General features: G+C 39.5%; 1 protein-coding gene across 1 annotated transcript in view; it reads left to right on the top strand.

Annotated features, from left to right (window-relative positions):
• LOC111874740 (nucleolar GTP-binding protein 1) overlaps window positions 1–18656 on the top strand; it is a 34348-nt gene that overhangs the window by 10305 nt on the left and 5387 nt on the right. The window contains exons 6-11 of the mRNA XM_023870483.2: window positions 2056–2298; window positions 5678–5719; window positions 7901–8056; window positions 11224–11356; window positions 13896–14101; window positions 16841–17119. Coding sequence (XP_023726251.1) covers window positions 2056–2298; window positions 5678–5719; window positions 7901–8056; window positions 11224–11356; window positions 13896–14101; window positions 16841–17119 — 1059 coding nt within the window. The remainder of the gene's footprint in view (window positions 1–2055; window positions 2299–5677; window positions 5720–7900; window positions 8057–11223; window positions 11357–13895; window positions 14102–16840; window positions 17120–18656) is intronic.

Genomic DNA, 18656 nt, shown 5'->3' with positions numbered 1-18656 from the left:
TGTAACGTGTTTACGTTACAGAATACGCCGTAGAGATCGTTAACTGGTTTATTGAACAATCTACAACTAACGGCTATAATTAATGATCACAATATCACGGGTTTCCACACTTTACAAACCCTACAACAAAATCTCTTAACACAGTCTTCACTTATCTTCACGTACTAATAACGTGGGAGCTATACAAGTCTCCCTGAAATACACACTCTGAGTATAACCGTACTACAGCAATCACTATGTCTGGAAAGCACACAACAAGTCTTCCGCTCGCTGACTTCTTAGTTATCGCACACTCGCAGGCTGCTATGTTTCAACTGATGATCACACTGCTGTGGGTCCGCTTATATAGCCTTGCGCTGTTGCTAGTGTGACGTGGCGGGTAGCATAGGACGCTGTTGCTAGCGTGACGTCACCGCTGTTGATTAGCATTGCGTAGTTGCCAGGTTACGGGGCTCGGCTATCTTCGGCTCCGCTCGTGACGTCACCGCGCGTTGCGCATTGCGGGGTGATTACTCGCCTATTACCGCGAGCGTTACGTTACCGCTGAGGGGTGGGAGGGGAGCGCTGACTTACCCACCGCGTCACTGCTGGTATGGGGGGGGGCCTCAGATTTCGCAACATGTCACAATATGTAATGTTCATGCGGACATATTATATACAAAATGGCTGATGTGGTGTTTGGAGGCCCGTTGTTATGCTTTGTGGTTTTATTTAATATTTGATACTATTTGACGGGCCACTCTGTTGTCTAAGTATTATAGTTGCAATAGTTGCAATTAGTTGCAATATCTCTCCATCAGACTGGGGATTTACACAGTGGAGTCGCCCGTCAAATAATATCAAATATTAAATAATAACATACAATATAACAACGGGCCTCCGAACACCACATCAGCCATTGTGTATATAATATGTCTGCATGAACATTACGTATATTACAATTATAACTGCCAACTTCCAAATACCATCACATATACAACTTTTAATAATACTTTTGACTATGTAACTGGTTATTTTAAGACTAACTTTTTTGTAATTTATGTTTTATATTCACTTTTATCATTTGATACCACTGTATACACTTGGAAGTTTAGCACTGTATCCTATATTTGACATGCAATTCAATAACGAAAAGTTTAATGTATATGCCTGATGATTTCTGTTTGAATGCCAAAACATGTAGCAAAAGTATCTCCTAGAGCTGCTTACATGTATGATTATTGACTGTTGTGTTGTGACATTTTTCAGTAAGAAATTAATATATTGTGACATGGACGGCGCAACAGGAAGTAGGGGCCTCGTGAACTCTGTGTTTCTGTGAGTGGCATCGCATACCCCCACTCCTTCCATCATTATGCAACACTCAGTAAACACCCCTCACCGCTAGGCTGTGACATCACGCAGCAGGGGAGGCCATGCAGCGACTATTGCTAGGCAGTGCGTAGGTAGAAACACCGGACGACAATACCTGATATCTGTTGCCGAGCAGCAATGTGTTCTCTATATTGTTCATGCCAAGCCTAAATAAGGAGCGGCGAACGTTATTCAGGAGGATTGAGTATTGAGTTACAAGAGTTACTAGTATGGAGGATTGAGTATTCAGTATGATTTGAAGTACAGCAGCTGTGAGTTGTTATTGAGATGTATTGAGTGAATGGATTCAAGACAGTTGAACCCAGGAAGTAATTGTGAATTGTGTAAGAGTGAATGTGGAATAAATTCACTAGATCAAAAACGGCATGAAGTTATTTGTCGTGTTACATACCCAGCACATGACAATATGGTACACAACAGGATTCATTCACTGAAAATTATACATCTTTTGTTTGTCCCTAACTATTACTATTGTGGTATGGCAGATGCTATTACTGTACCTCTTCAAGATAACAAAACATGAAAGAAATGTGCTGATGTAAGGGAATGATTTCAAAGCTCAAAATCCTATGTAAGGCAAGATTCATGTCTGAGTTAGAGACTTTAGGGATCTTACATTCTTAACAGATATAAAAACAAGTAGTGTTTTCATGATTGATGGGTTTGTGTTTGCCTCTACAGATTACTCGAGCTGATGTGGAGGTTCAGCCATATGCATTCACAACAAAGGCATTATATGTAGGCCACACAGACTATAAGTACCTACGCTGGCAGGTCATTGATACACCTGGAATCCTGGACCACCCACTAGAGGATCGTAATGTAATTGAGATGCAGGCTGTGACAGCACTGGCTCACCTGCGTGCTGCTGTGCTGTATGTGATGGACCTCTCTGAGCAGTGTGATCATACCCTTGAAGATCAGGTACAGCCACATACTGTGTGAGCAGTCTTAACATGAATATGAATAAAAAACAGTGCCAACTGCATTACTTTTTATCTGGTTTAAATAATAATGAAATTTGCTGCATGTTTATAAATGTAAGGATTTTTTTAGTAAAAGTGAATGGGAGTGCATCAGTTCACACTGAAAATAAGTAAAAAGTTACTTTATGGCTGGTGGTTTCCTGCCATTCAGTTTGTCTTGGCGCCAAGCGCAATTTTTATTTGAGAGTGGTGTACGTTTAGGAAAGTATGGTATTTTCATTTATAGCATGATGGTGGGTAGCCTGTGGGACCAACAGTATTATACAGATGTCTTTACTTTTGGTTCATCTTCTATTTACTGATATCAATGAAGTACTGTAGGTGCGACTTTGTTTTGTTAACTTATTTCATTTTCAACAGAGCTTAGCTGTGCATACGAGTGACTTTCTTTTTCTTTGTACAAGAATGAATCCATTTCAAGAACTGGAAGGTAAATGTTCTTTACACTTTTTAGTAACAGCCACAGTGAATTTTATCACCTTATATTGATTAAGATATTAACCTTAATGTACGGACTTTTAAATTGCCGGGAGCCCTCTGTGGCTGGTATTTAAATCACCCTAATTAATCAACATTGATCAACATTGCAAACTTTCAGAAAAAATACATTTTTTCCGTTCTATGCAACGTAGAAATACGAACTAAAAACAACCTGAAAGACAATAAAATTGTCTACATATACACAAAAGAGCAGTTTTTACAAACGAAAATTAACTATGATTATTTTTTCATGAAATGAAGAATATAATCTTTGTTATATGTGTTATGAAATTCCAAAGGACTTACCTGTTGTTTTTTCTTCAACCTTGAATCATGGTGATATTGTAAATATAATCACACTATATACAGTGATATTGAACTGTATCACTTCACTGTTTATGATACTCACACACTCTGATGCGCATGAAACTTCTCGAAGCAGTCCACCTCACACAGAGCAACATCACACTTTTTACAATAGAAGAGCGTCCTCCTGCTTTTGTTATTCAGTGAAACACACGTCTTTGTTTCCCTTTGGTTGGCCAATTTTATGAATGTTTCACCTCCATTCGACTCAGTTGGGCCCCAGATAACCTTGTCCTACCCTGAGAAACGCCACTGACCATGATATTTGCCTTGTGTGATTGACGCATCATCTTTGGGGTGGGGGTTTCCAGCAAAATCGAATAAATTATGTTGATTGACAAAGCGACACACTCACCTCTTAGTACAAGGTAGTTCAGATATGACCGGGACTGATTTAAAAAAAAACCCATAATTGCCAAACACTTACTTGCACATGTCAGTCTTCAATTTACTCCCCTCCAGAGTCAACACATTCTTTCCAACGTTCTGGAAGCATCCTGATGCCCTTTTCAAAAAGGCTTGTTGTCGGTGGCGTATCCACTCCCGAACAGTCTGGATGACGGCGTCCACAAACTGCGTGCCTTGCAAGTCTGATTTGAGCCTTCCGAACAGGTAGAAATCACTTGGGGCCAAATTGGAACTGTAAGGCGGATGTGTCAGAAGGTTCTATTTCAATTTCAGGAGGGTTTCCATTGTTGTTTTGGCCATATGGGGGTGTGCGTTGTTTTGAAGGAAGGCTACCCGCTTTCCACATGTCTTCCGCTTGGAACGGATCTTTTCCTTCATGTCTGTTGCCAGGAGGTCTGGGTAATAAGCTGCACTGACTGTTCTGGCATCTGTTAGAAAGTCTACATGGATAACCCCGTGCCAGTCCCAGAAGAATGTTGCCATCACTTTTCCTGCCAAAAAGCTCCTCTGCTCTCTCTTGGGTTTGGGAGAACTGGTATGCTGCCAATTGCGTGATGACTTCTGGGACTCGGGAAAGAAGTAGTGCACCCACGTGTCATTGGTGGTCACTGTAGACTTCAAAAATGCATCACCTTCATCTTCAAACTGCTGTAGGAGATGACTGGCAGCTTGCGTGCACACCATTTTGTTCATGTCCGTCAAAGTGTGTGATACCCACCGTGCATTCACCTTGTGATAGTGCAGGTGGTATTTCACAATGTCTTCTATGCTACCAACACTGATGGACAGCATTGCTCCAAGTTCCTTGATAGTGATGCGCCTATTCTCACGAATAAGCGCGTCTGCATGATCAGTGTTTGGCTCGGTGATGGACGTTCGTCGCCGACAATCATGCGGTTCATTCTCCACGTGCTTTCTGCACTCTCTGAAGCACTTACACCACCCAAATACATGGGTCCGCGAGAGGCACTCTTCCCCATACTGTTATTGGAGTCTGGGGTGCATTTCAGCGGACAGGACGTTTTCTCCAACGAGGAATTTGATCACAATGCATTGTTCCACGCTCCGCGGTACCCTCTTCGCTTATCACTCTAACTACTCCCGGACAGGACTGAACTGGTTCTAACCCGGACAGGAGGGAGGGTGGAGATTGTGGCTTCACTCTCTCAAGGTTGCACAGCTGCTGCGCAGTGCGGCTTGTTTACACACAAATCAGTCCCGGTCATATTTGAACCACCTTGTAATACTCGCAAATTGTGATGCACAGTAATTATAATACTAGTCAAAAAGAGTGCCAGTCTGACACTGATACCGAAAATCACAGTGACGAAGATGCCTTTTACTCACAAAGTAATACTGGCTCAGTAGGTTTAAACCTCTTCCAAGACACAGAATAAAAATGATATACAAAGAAATATATGACAGTCTGACACTGACTTTTAACTGATAAAGAAATATAAGGCAGTCCGACACTGACTTCCTAACAGGTAATTCACCACTGAAAACCAATCCTTGCATGCATCACACTTCGTTATAGGCTCTGGAAGCACTCATCTGCAAGCACCGATGAATATTTCCTCATCGAAACAAAGCTGGGCTATATTTGGCTGACAAGGTCATAAACGGTCAAATCTAAACGTAAATAGTATCGAAACCAGTACCCTGATAACGATTTCATTGTTCAGAGCTAACAAGTGACCCTCTGACATGACCTTGCGTGGGTTTGTTTTGGTTTCAAACCCAAGATCAAACTGTCAGCACTCCCAAAGAGAGCACGTGTCCTGCTGCATATATATATAAAACATTTGGCCAACATGGGGTGCTGCTTGCTGCATATATATAATATTTGGCTGTTAAAGGTTAATACTGTTGTAATATGTCAGATGCTATGCCACCCTCACAACTGAAATGTGAGATGTAACAGTTCAGAAATAGAACTGTATGGCCCTCACTCATTACTGAACTGTTGGAAAAAAAATGTTATAAAGTAAAAAAGCTGTGTAGGATTTTGTGCTTGGTGTCACATAATGGCTGTTATATTGTATTGGGAATTTCCTTTGCAGGTGAAGCTGTTTGAGAGCATCAAGCCCCTCTTTGTGAACAAGGTGAGCAATGCCATAGACTGATGGAGATGAATTGGGCCACTTTATTCATCAGAGACCAGTACAAATTAAGCCTTACTTTCATTCAGTAACTAATTCTACTTGATAAGACCTGTGGTACTATGGTGAAATAGATGGTGCAATCCAAAAGTTCCCGAAATATATTAATAAAAACTATTACATCTTACCTAGATCTTATTGTGCACCATCACCTTCAAAGTAGTCCCCTTGGGAGCGCATACACCGATCCCAGCATTTCTTCCACTTTTCAAATGCATCCTGGAAGTCTTTCTTTGTTAGGGTGTTTAGTACCGTCTGCGTTTCCGCTTGAATTTCCTCAACTGTATCAAATCTTCACCCCTCCAACTTGATTTTCATCTTGGGGAAGAGAAAGACATCGCATGGAGCTAAGTCTGGCGAGTACAGTGGGTGGGGAACAACTGCCATCTTGTTTTTAGCCAAAAATTCCTGCACAATGTAAGCTGTATGCGGTCGTGCGTTGTCATGGTGGAGTACCCAGTTGTTCATGTGCCACTTCTCTGGACGTTTTCTCCTCATGTCCTCCCTCAAACGCTTTAGAACATCGCGATAGAACTCTCTATAGACTGACTGACCAGGAGGGATGAACTCCTTATGAACAATCCCATCAGTATCAAAAAAACAGATCAACATGGACTTAATGTTGCTCTTGACTCATTGAGCTTTTTTTGGCCGAGGTGAAGAAGGGCTCTTCCATTGCGACGATTGCTGCTTGCTTTCAGGGTTGTAGCCCCATAAACCCAACTTTCGTCACCAGTGACAGCCTTCAAAAGAAAGTTTAGCTGTTGCTGAAGTTCCCAGCAGACTTCCAAGCAATGCTGCTTCTGTTCATTTTGCAGCAGTCGTGGCACAAACTTCGTCGCAATCCTCGCCATGTTCAGTTCCTCTGACAAAATTCGTTGACATGTACCTTAACTTAGTCCCAAGGTGTTACAGAGGTCTTGGATGGTTAGTCTACGATCTTGCAGAATCAGATCCCTAACTTCTGTGACATTTTCTGGTGTTTTGCCCGTTGACGGCCGTCCCGAACGATCGTCATCTTCAATCAGTGTTCGGCCATTTTTAAAATGCTTATACCAGTTGTAAGTTTGCGTCTGGCCTAATCTGTTTTCACCAAAAGCTTGCTTCAACACATGTTGCGTTTCTCCAGCGGTTTTCCCAAGTTTGAAACAAAACTTTATACAGACATGCTGCTCTCTCAGGTCAGCCATCGCAAAACCACAAACTCACGGAAACACAACAATGGAAATACGTTCACCAACAATAAACCCAACCACTCAACTCGACGCCGCTTGCCACACTGATTCAAGAAGGATGTGTGAGAAAACATCTACCGGTATTTCGATGTACTCATAACCATTCGCACGCAAAATTCAAATTTCGGAAACTTTTGGATTGCCCCACGTAATTCATGATCTAGGGGTTTCCTTTGTCTGAAACTCAAGTTTTATGATCCTGATTCAACTGTAACTATTGATTTTCTGCAATTTAGTGTTAATATTTATTCTCCCCAGACGGTACTGTATGTGTTTATATATTGAGAAGGCATGAATCACACATAAATGTCATTCTGGGTTAAAGTATGTGTGCATATGCATGTGCATTTATGTTTGGTCACTCATGTGTGTCCAATGACAGACTAAAAAGCAGAGAAATTACAAAAATCACAAGGGTTTCATGTAGACATAAAGAAATGCACTACATTAGCTCCTGCCTTCTTTTCACATATGAACCGCGAGCAGTTCTGCGAAAAACTAATTGCCTACTTCCCTTTGCTGCGACACAAGTTGCATAGAGAATGCTGCATCCAACAGTTCCTTTATTGTTGTGTGTGTATTTGTTGCTGTGGTAATGTTTTAACAAGGCATTTCTTAGCAACAATAAGGGGCTACACGTACAGACTCAGACTGATGGGAGGGATTAATGAATTATGCTGTTGAGATGGGCTCAGGTGCTGTGATATATGAAGTTTCATGAAGATTGGTTCAGGCGTTCAAAAGTTGATGGGAGGTGGGAAATGGATACCCAGACACACAGCATGGTGATCTCATAAGCCTACTTTTATTTTTTCAGAATAAGGAAATTAGTCTAAAATGTGCATCTCTGGGCAGGAAATATTCAATTTTGAGATGTCTTATGTTGCAGCCTCTGCTAGTGTTGCTGAACAAAGCAGATATATTGAAGCTGGATGAGCTGATCCCTGAAAAGCGAGCTCAGCTGGCACCCATTGAATCTGAGGACATCCCTGTTATGGAGATGAGCACAGTTACCGGGCAAGGTATCATGGAAGTTAAGCAGGAGGTAGGACCCTCTTTGCATTTATTGGCTGGAAAATCTCTATGCTTACATGATTTTTCGTTCCCTTGTAATGTCACTGGCACATATGCAATTGTCTGGCCTCGTTGTATTCTCCATGTGTTGTGTTCCTAGTGCATGTGTTGTCGTGGTGTTTGTAGAAGTAGAGTATGTCCCTTTAAATTAGACAGCATGTTTCAGTATCAGAATTTCAGAAAGTATGTCTTACATGTAAATCTTGTGATTTTATAATTTTAATTGGAAATTACAGTAAAACTTGGTTATAGCAACATCGGTTTCTGCGACACCTTGTCTATTGCGTCAAATATTCAATGGTACGAACTAATTCCTCATAAAGCAACTGTTTTTATACCTTGCTTAGTACGACATGCACAAATGCATCAACCTCGTATGTAACGTCATTTTCATTCCTGAATTTCTCTGATATCGTGGGAAAGTTCGATGTGTCTGCCCACCCTCACTTTCTCTACTTGCTGACGTGACTGTCCTGGAAGAATACGACCGCGGGCTGCAAGAGGAGCGTGGGTTTTATGCGAAAACAAGGGTGTGGGGTGGGACTGCGTGAATAGTGCAAGAGGACGCGGCAGGTTGTTAACTGCATTCCTTTCCTAGAATCTCGTCTAACAGGACCTCACATTGTCTACTTACCCTATAGTGTTCCTGCCTAAACCCAGAGAAGTGCAGTAGCGAAAACATGGCAATGAAAAGGAAAGTTTTAAGCATTGAAGAGAAAGTTAAAGTGATTCGTGAAATATTGTGTGTATTGTCAGTGAAAAGCGCTGTAATATGTCTTTGATATTACACATTTGGACAATTCCACGTTAATGTTACGTTAGTCTGTACTTAACTATGTATTTCACTAAAAAATGCAACATTTTAACTCGGTTTTTGGTAGATTTTTACGTGACTAACATAAGGCTACTGTGGAAGTGCCCATTTCGGTTACGACATTTGTTTATAACGACACTATTTTTAGGTCCCTTTGATGACGTTATAACCAAGTTCTACTGTATTTTACACATTAAAAATCAACAAGGATTTAGGCACATTTTAAAATAAAAATGGATAAATTTGTTAAATGTTATGTATGTTATAGATAGATAATATAGCAGTTTGTAATTGTTTGTGTTTAGGTAAGTTATAACCACTATACTAGTATGGTGTTAGATAAAGTTGTCCCTGTGCTTAATTAATTAAGTACAATTCGATGAAGATGTAGGGAAGATTGAAAGTATAGCTCCACCATTCTTGAATCAGCACTAGATGGAGGTGAGTGGTCAGCTTCACACCCCTGTTGCTTTATCCCAAGGGAAACAGTCTCAGGTACCCATTGGCCAAGAGATTTTGATTCCCTTCCAGGAATCAAACCCAAGCCATTCAGCCTGTGGTCTGTTTCTAAGCTGACTGAGCTATCCCAGCTCTCAGTCATCATATTGATATTGATGATGATGATGATGAAGATTGGCTATCAAGAAAGGAGCCTTCTTCTATGTAGTGAGTCATGAGCAAGTTATTCTTGAGATGTGCCCAAAAACACATTTTGGTCATCATGTGAAGTATTTGTTAACTATCATCTGATTTAACCAATAGTGAAATGTGTTGAGAAATGTTGGCATAACTCCCCAGTTTAAAATTGTATGATAGTCTGTTTAGCAGTTCTCAAGTTGTTACATGCAGTAGGATTGACTGGTAAACATGGCAAAGCTACTGCACATATTTTCATAACATTTTGATGCAAACATGCCGGTTGACATTTTTAAACATCAGTGCTGTAAATTAATGTGCATTGTTAGAATTTGAGCGTGTTGTAACAGATTTTATCTACACGTTGCCAGGCAACAGCTCTGTAAACACAGTCCAACATGCAACAGTAGATGAGGCTGTTTTTTGTATGTTGTCTGTTGCTGAGCAGTGGTGGAAAAATGGGGCTGTGCAACCTGCTTCTAGACAATGACTCGGTAAACGCATTTCTACATATTGGACCATGCTATGAAAGCGGTGATGTCATCTACAATAGAGATGGTGTTTTCCATGGCATCTGTTCAGAGTGTTTATAAGAAGTGAATGCAGAAGCAAGTTCAGTTCAGGGCAGTTACGAGTCAGTCGTAGGCTGGAGGAATGATTCAAGAAGAGTTTTTTAGTTGAATTCCAGGGGTCCATGGTGATTGAACAAGAAATGACAAGAAGACTGCTTAGTGATTTGAAGTGCTAGTTTTTGTGTTGAGATCTGATGCTTGGAGATGATTACTGTAAACTGAGAATCCTAGTGTGTGCACAACGGTGAACTTTAAATTGTGTAAATTGGCAATAGCGCTGTATGAATTGTAATTAAGAGAGATTGTAACCAAAGGCCCAATAAGTCCAATCATCCCAACTAGAACCTGTTATTTTTGTTATGCATACCACCCTACATGTGACAGTATTTGAAACGTTTTCAGATATTATGAGTACTCATCATAACCATTTTTTCGGATTTTATAAATTCTTTTTATATTGAGTTTTCCCAGTATCTGTATACATTATAACTAATGCATAATGATTTCTGTTTGATGTTTATGGAGCACATTTTATCTCGTTTCACCTGCTGTAAGCTGTTCTGATGCCAGTTTTATACATATTATCACGCGGTAGAGTGACTGTAGACGGGGTTTGAATTGGTAATTGGATTAATTGGATTCTTTAAACACAACTTATGAATACACTTTGCAAATCACTAATATGGGAAGGCTAGTGTTCTCAAGTCACAGTCTTCACTGCTCTGCTTGATAATTTCTTCCAGCAGTGGACATTCCTCTGCTTTTGGACTCATGTCCTTGCAGGCTGGTGGCCATCTCGCACCAATCTCCTACTTTTGTAACTGCTGTCTCAGGACTGTTGACTTGGACTGGCAGCTAGTCCTTGCTATATGGAATGGACCGCACAGAAAACACCGCTTCCAGCAGCTCTTCTGTTGTTGCATGCATATTTGTTGCAGCAGTCACATGACTGAGTCATGCTGAGTCATTGCTTATAAACAGGTATGTTTGCAGAGTCATTCCCTAGCAGTGGCTGTCTCTGCCAGCTTCACAGTTCTGCTTTTCAACAGACATGCCACAATATGAACCACATTTCAGGAGCATAGAATAATGTACCACTGTTGAATGTGTTGACAGGCATGTGAGAGACTTCTTGCATATAGAGTTGAGATGAAAGTGAAAACAAAGAAGGTGGATGGTGTTCTGAATCGGCTGCATGTTGCCATGCCAACACCAAGAGATGATAAAGCTCGGCCACCTTGTATACCAGGTGAGCCTTGATTTTATGATCAGAGTGCTCTTTGTACCAGTGAGAAAAAGTAATTTGTAAACTTCTGAAAANTTATATATATATATATATATATATATATATGTTATATTGGTGCATGTACTACCGTTAGTTTTGTGGTGAAGCAAGCAGTGTGGTACATGTACAGTGGCTAGATTTGAAGTGTTAATAACTGCCGACTGTATCATGGAGTGAGATGGAGGATGGAACACATCTGTGTACACTGAGAAGAAATCCACACCAAATGAATCTTGTATCATCAGATTGTTGCTGAGTCTTCCATTTGGTCTGAGAAGTCCAGAAAATTTGTAACACATGTTAAATTCCCAGTTAGAAAATGCCAAGTGCAGTCCTCAAATTTAAGAATTTTTAAAATATTCACCTGTTTACATTCAGCATCCTATGGGAGATTAATTTTTGTACAGTGTAACAGTAAATTTCATCATACCATCATTGCATCATGCAAGAATTTAAATTTGGCTGTAATTTATGGTGCATCTAGTGATCAGTTTAAACCATTAATTATCACAGACTATGAAGGTTCACCCCATAAGTAATGCTTTCATGTGGCATAGATGGATCACTATTTGCTCTTTTTTTTTTTTTTTTGTTACATTAAAAATATGAACACAGTTCTCCACTTAATCAATTGAAGCATGAAGGTCATCTAAATTATTATTACAAATTTAGTTAGAGTATGTAATGCGCCCATTACAAAGGACAACTGATTGATGCTGTGTATAAAGAAATGGTCTGTGAACAAAGTGCAGAGTTTTTTAATGTTAAAATAGGTGGTACATGCCATTAGAGGGTTAAATTGTAACTAATGTACTGGGTATTTTGAATTTCTGTATACACCTTTATCCTGGGAGATAGTGAAATGTTGTGGCAATCTTGAACAGTACTGAGCTCTCCAGGTCTGTTGAACTTTTAAAATGCTGTGCCATTCTTAACCTTTAAACGCCGGACTTCGAAATAGTGGTAAGCTTGAGCTGGCCGGAGTTTATTTAAATGTCCGCTGCTGGTGCGCGTTTAAATGCCCGTTGCTACGCTGCGTTTAAATGTCCGTTCCTGTTAGGCGCTTAATCAATTTTAAGCGTTGTGTTTAAAAATGCTCTATCTAGCTCAATTTTTATGATAAATGGATGGAAATAACTTTGTTTATTTCAGAAAAGAACATAGTGTCGCATATTATAAAGGAAGATTTGAAATTTTTAATACAAAGTGTTGTACTCTATTTTCAATTTTTTGTGTTTTAATTTTGATGCGTACTGCAAAAATGGTTTCCCAGTTCTTCACAGAGTTGTTCTGCATTATAACTTCATTTCTGTTTGTAACACTTGACAAATTTTAGCAGTCTCTGGTGTCATAAAACAGATGGAAGCAATAAAATCATTTGGTCTTCTGCTAGCGCTGCTTACACCCTTCGGATTTTCGAATACTTGACTGAAGGTCAGAAGAATGAAAGAATGGCTATTCAAGAGAAAGCTATAGGGGTCCCCTCTTCAGTGCTAAGATGTTCCGTTAGGGCTGCAAAAGCTTATTGCCCCTTCTATTTGAATGAACAGACAGCTGCATCGTGGCTGAGATACAGAGCGTGATCTCTTTTGTGTGCGTTCGTAGTGAAATCGAATACTGTAGTTTCATTTGAACCTATATATACATCAAGAAGGTAACAACAAAAAAGGTATGTACATCGAATTTTACACTATATTTTTAACATACCTATCTGCAGAATCTGCAACAAAATTACTGGATTGTGGATAAGTTTTGGCATAACTCATACGTATATTTTTATTTGCTGTTGTTCAGTAAGGTATTATTTTAATTCCTCTATTAGGGTTTTACTTAAGTCGGTCTGGTAATTACTACATTTAAAAATAAATATTCAGGACTGTGCATGCGCTTCTACTAGCGGCGTGTGCGCGCGCTTCCACTAGCGGAGTTTAAATGCCTGACTGGCCACAACTGGGTACTTTGGCCACGACGACCTTACTCATGACTGGCACAAACTGGGCACTTCGGCACTTAAAGGTTAAACGTCCGTTGTTTATAATACCTTGAGTTTTGGTAATTGATTTTAGGACCACCTTGACAAGCCCTTGTCAGCCTCGTACATTCATCAGTTCTAATATCTAGTTCATGAGGTTATCATGCTTTCTTGACCACTGATTTTATTGTCTCACCTGTTCACAACCACAGATATCAATTTTATCTTCAGTGCTTTGTGGATTCTAAGTTTGATTTTTATACAGACACAAATGACCTCAGAAGTGAACATGCTTGTAACCCCCCCTACACACACACACACACACCTGACTTCTAGAACTCACCAACATGGCCAGGAATGGTTGTAAACAGTGTGACCATTGCTGGCAGTGCTGGTTTTAGTTATAATATTTCTCACATTTCTTTCTGATTAAATAATGAACCCCAGAAATATTCTTGTCTTTGTAACTGGTATGAACTACAGAGACACCACAGTTATTTACAGAAAGTGAGACAGCACATTTATTTACAGAAAGTGTGCTAAAACGTCGCCAGGAGGCTGCAGATTGTGGAGTGAAGCGTAAGCTGGAGAAGGATTTAGAGGAGGAGATGGGAGATGACTATGTTCTAGATCTTAAGAAGAACTATGACTTGCCAGAGGATTACAAGTATGACATCATTCCTGAAATCTGGGAGGGACACAACGTAGCGGACTACATAGACCCAGACATCTTTGAGGTATCAGAACTACTATTGATCTAGGTCTCTGTATATCATGTTCCTTTTTGTCTAATTCACATGAACAGTAACCTTTCTAGTCGGGGTAACTGTAAGCCCAAGTTGGGCTGACTTGGAAAGGAGGCCTATGTCCTGTTCTTAATGTTTCTGTGGTGTCTATATTAATGTTTTTTTTAATAGACCAGTCTGGTATGTGCAGGGAATCTGAAATAAAGTAAATATAAATTTTCACCACTGTGAAAGAGAACCTTGGCTCTCATATGCAAATTCTAAACACAGTCTATTAGCATAATTTTTGGGGTTAAAGAGGCGGTTTTCTGATGTTGAGTTCAGAGATATGGTGAGGTCCCATTGTACTTTTTCAGTGTGTCATAATCTGAATGATATGTGAGTTAATGCCTTCAAACAGGAAATTAGTTATTGCATGTTGGTAATAATGGGACACGCAGTAGCGTAGTTGATTGAGGCACTATGCTACAAGCCGGAAGGTTGCGGGTTCAAGTCCCAATGAGGTCATTGGATTTTTTTTTAATTTGACTTAGTCCTTCCAGCTGCACTATGAGCGTGGGGTTGACTCAGCCTCTAACAGAAATGAGTACCAGGAATGTTCTTGGGGGTAAAGGGCAGCCAGTGCATAAGGTTGACAATCTTGCTGCCACCTACGAGCCGATTGTCTAGAACAGGCATGTCCAACTTCAAACAGGTTGTGATCGACTTCAGTGTCAAAACTGCCAGTGATCTACCACCCCCTCCTATCGTCGTACTGTGCTTTAAGCAAAAGTATTGGTAAAAATAACACGACACATGATGTTTGTCATAAAAGCAACATACATTGAAAGTACAGACTACTTTAATACGTATTTTCCCTTCAAACTCTGAATATAATCATATTATATTACAAGTGAATTTACATGCTTTTCACATATAATTTCCTTATAGGCCTATGAGGTCGACCAAAAATTGTCCTGCAATCGATGTATTGGACATGCCTGTTCTAGAAAATGTGGGAACCTCAGCATCTCACAACCCAATGGGCCTCCACAGCTTGTTACAGGGATACCTTTACTTTACTTTTTACTTTATGTTGGTAATAATAGTCACAAACACTGACCATTCTGCACTCTTGCCTATCATTTTTGCCATCTCTTGTTCTCCTTCACCGTGCTGTCATAACAGTTTTGACAGTTGTCACAGTTTTATAGATGAAATCCACATTTACAAAGCAAACTGAAAATTATCTCATTAAACACATCATAAATGTGCATTGGGTTTTTCATATTAAAGTTTAGCCTTAGAAGGACATAGATGAGCAGTCATTTTCATTATCCAGCTATTTACCCAAGTAACTATCCTTCTCATTTAGAGTTGGCTAGTTAAAAAATTTGCAATACCCCCTATGAAATTGAATTCCTTCTGTCTCTTTGATAGTTGTTCTCTTTACTGTTTTGGATGCCCTGCTAAATATATGTATCAGTTTCCCTCGAAAGAAGAACAGCTATTGCTGTGGAAATGGTATAATGCTTTATTTTTGGCTGTTTCAAACTTACTGTTGTGCAGCAGGAACTGCTGTTCTGAAATATTCAGAAACTTGCTCCTCCTTGGTAACTAGTTCCAGTATCATTTTCTTTACTTATTAGTTCCATTGAACATTTTAATACATTGAAGAATTAATTAATTATGTGATTAAAATATTTTTAAAGAATTGTGAGGTTGCTTGAAATCTTAGACCACTTGAAGACTGAATATTTGCAGATCTCTTCAACTATGATTTGATGGTAATATATTCTGGAATTGATGTTGACTTCAGATAACTGTTCCTGATATACTTCTAGCATTTGATTTATTACAGTAGCATTAGAAATCTGTATTTGGTGCTTTTCTTGTATTGGCTAAAATATTAAAAGATTTAGATAACCCCTAATGTTGTATTGTAGCATCCTATTGCACTGTATCTACTTTTTATTCATATATTCACTGTTGTAAGACTGCTTTCTTCATATATTCACTGTTGTTTCACATGCAGCTTACACTAAAAGTTTTAAAATTCAGAATTTAAGATGTTTAAACTCTGTTCTTTTTTTTCGAAGTAGTATGCCTTTTTAACATGTCTATTGCACAGCATGTTTCGGTGTATTTGGCCATCAGGTGCATTAAATAACCCGTTTGTAGATGGGCTGAAAATGTATTGAATTTTATACATTTGCTTCTAACCCATTGTCATCTTTATGTCTGCCTAAAAGGAAATCTTGTTGCGACTTTGCATAGTATTTATTTAACAATGATACAAAATTCACAGTTCAGTGTTATATTCTATTCATAAGAACTACCTGCATCACAAATGTTTCTGAACATACTGGCATCTCTGTTAGGCTCTTTATACATTTTGACAGATCTTATTCATCACAATGTTACATGTGTCTCCTTGGTGCCATTCTAATATAACTCTCTTGAATTAATGTCTTGAAGGATACTTGAAAAATAAAATTGCTTGGGTGTGGATATAAGGTGACGGAAACTATGACATGCATGTACTGTACTGCATATCAGTACACCAGTTAGGTAGCATACTTTGAAGTTACTAATACTTTGGTGTACAAGAAAATGCAAGAAGCTGAGATGCCTATTTTTCTTTGAGAGTGAAGAAGGCAAGCTAATAAAACTGAACTTAAAATGGATAAAGTCTGTAAACTTGAAGAAAAGTCACAGTTTTGAATTGCTGTAAATGTGTTGTGCCAACAGAAACTGGCACAGTTGGAAGCAGAGGAGGCTGTACGTGAGGAGGCAGGCTACTATGCAATTCCAAAGATTGAGATGGATGACACCCTAAAAGAGATTCGGGAGCTTGCCCATCAGATCAGAGACAAGAAGATCATCATGAGACAGGAACGGGCCATCCAGAAGAACTCCACCAAACCTGTAGTACCTCGCACAGCTCCTGCCAAGGTTCGTGACCGTAGTGTGTCACGCTTGCGCTCTGAGATGGAAGAACTTGGGGTGGATATGTCTGAGACCAGTGATGTGAGTATTGGCTCCCTTTGTAAGAGTTGAGGTTTTTACAGCAGTGACTATGAAGAGAGCAGTTTTCTGGGATGTGGCGCCGTGTAGATATTGTGTTAACCGACGTTTCGGAGGAACGTATCGTCTCCATCTTCAGGGATTTTCTTCTTTTTTCTTCAGCCCTGAAGGTGGAGCTAATAAGTTCCTCCAAAACGTCAGTTAACACAATATCTACACGGCGCCACGTCGCAGAAGACTGCTTTCTTCATTGGCTCCCTTTGCTTTGCTGCAGCATGTTTGAAAATATAGTGGAATGATTATTGAATATTATGCTTTATGGAAGCTGACAAAAAACCATTGGAACCTTAACATTGTAATATATATATATATATGGGAAAACCTTCACATGAAATTAAGGTATTTTTCTAACAGTTTTGTCATTGCACGTGATTCCTAATTAGTCACCATTAATCACCTGTAACTTCTTGCTTCAACTGTACTTTTACTTTTTATCTGGAGTTATTTATGGCTTGCAGGCTGTAAAGGACCTGTTAACCCACTATCTCTGTCCTACCCTTGTCTAGGAGCAAGTTTATGTTTCACAAACCGAGAGCAGCTTACTTCCTCCAAGTATAAACCATTGAGAAATGTACATCTCATGAGATCCTGTGAATTTGTCTTGAGCCCAGTAACTTGTTTCATTATGGGCTGGTAGGGCTGGAACTGGTTCCTGTTTCTTCAGTGGACCTGTTATTGCTGTATCTTATACAGAAATATTAAGAGGCATGGTAAATACCACAACCTAGAGACAGAACTCATGGAAGATGTGGGGCTGCAGCATGATGGAATGCCTGAACATTATCCAGGCCACTGAATTGTCTGTGGTTCACCAACGTCTGCGCCATTATCATGCCCCACACTGAGCCACCAAGACAGAGGACCTCCCCTTGTTGGCTGTCCATGAAGTTTATTCAGTGTATTTACAGGTACTCTTCATATATGGAGGTCATTTCCTCTATCCACAATATGAAGACCATGCCATGGTGACCAGTGACCAACTTAATATGGTTTTTATGAGTTTTATACTGGATCATCCCACAAATAGTTACAGTTATAATAAAATATTTCTTAATATAGATAGTTAAACTGTTTCTAAATAAATTAATGGAATTACATAATACCAGATTAATTTCTGATAATAGTTAATGACATATGAAATAGTGATTGTGTGGGAGAGTGAGAACATAAATATTATCTTTAGTTTCGGTCATAGTTGCATTAAGGTATGAATTCTGGATGTTTGAAAATTTCTTACATTAACCCTTCCGCGACGGATAGTACAGTAAAACTTGGTTATAGCAACATCGGTTTCTGTGACACCTTGTCTATTGCGTCAAATATTCAATGGTACGAACTAATTCCTCATAAAGCAACTGTTTTTATACCTTGCTTAGTACGACATGCACAAATGCATCAACCTCGTATGTAACGTCATTTTCATTCCTGAATTTCTCTGATATCGTGGGAAAGTTCGATGTGTCTGCCCACCCTCACTTTC

This window comes from Cryptotermes secundus, unplaced genomic scaffold, assembly GCF_002891405.2.
Source record: "Cryptotermes secundus unplaced genomic scaffold, Csec_1.0 scaffold390, whole genome shotgun sequence".
Taxonomy (NCBI): Eukaryota; Metazoa; Arthropoda; class Insecta; order Blattodea; family Kalotermitidae; genus Cryptotermes; species Cryptotermes secundus.
Note: the sequence above shows the minus strand (reverse complement) of the source record. Positions and strands in the feature narration are given on the sequence as shown.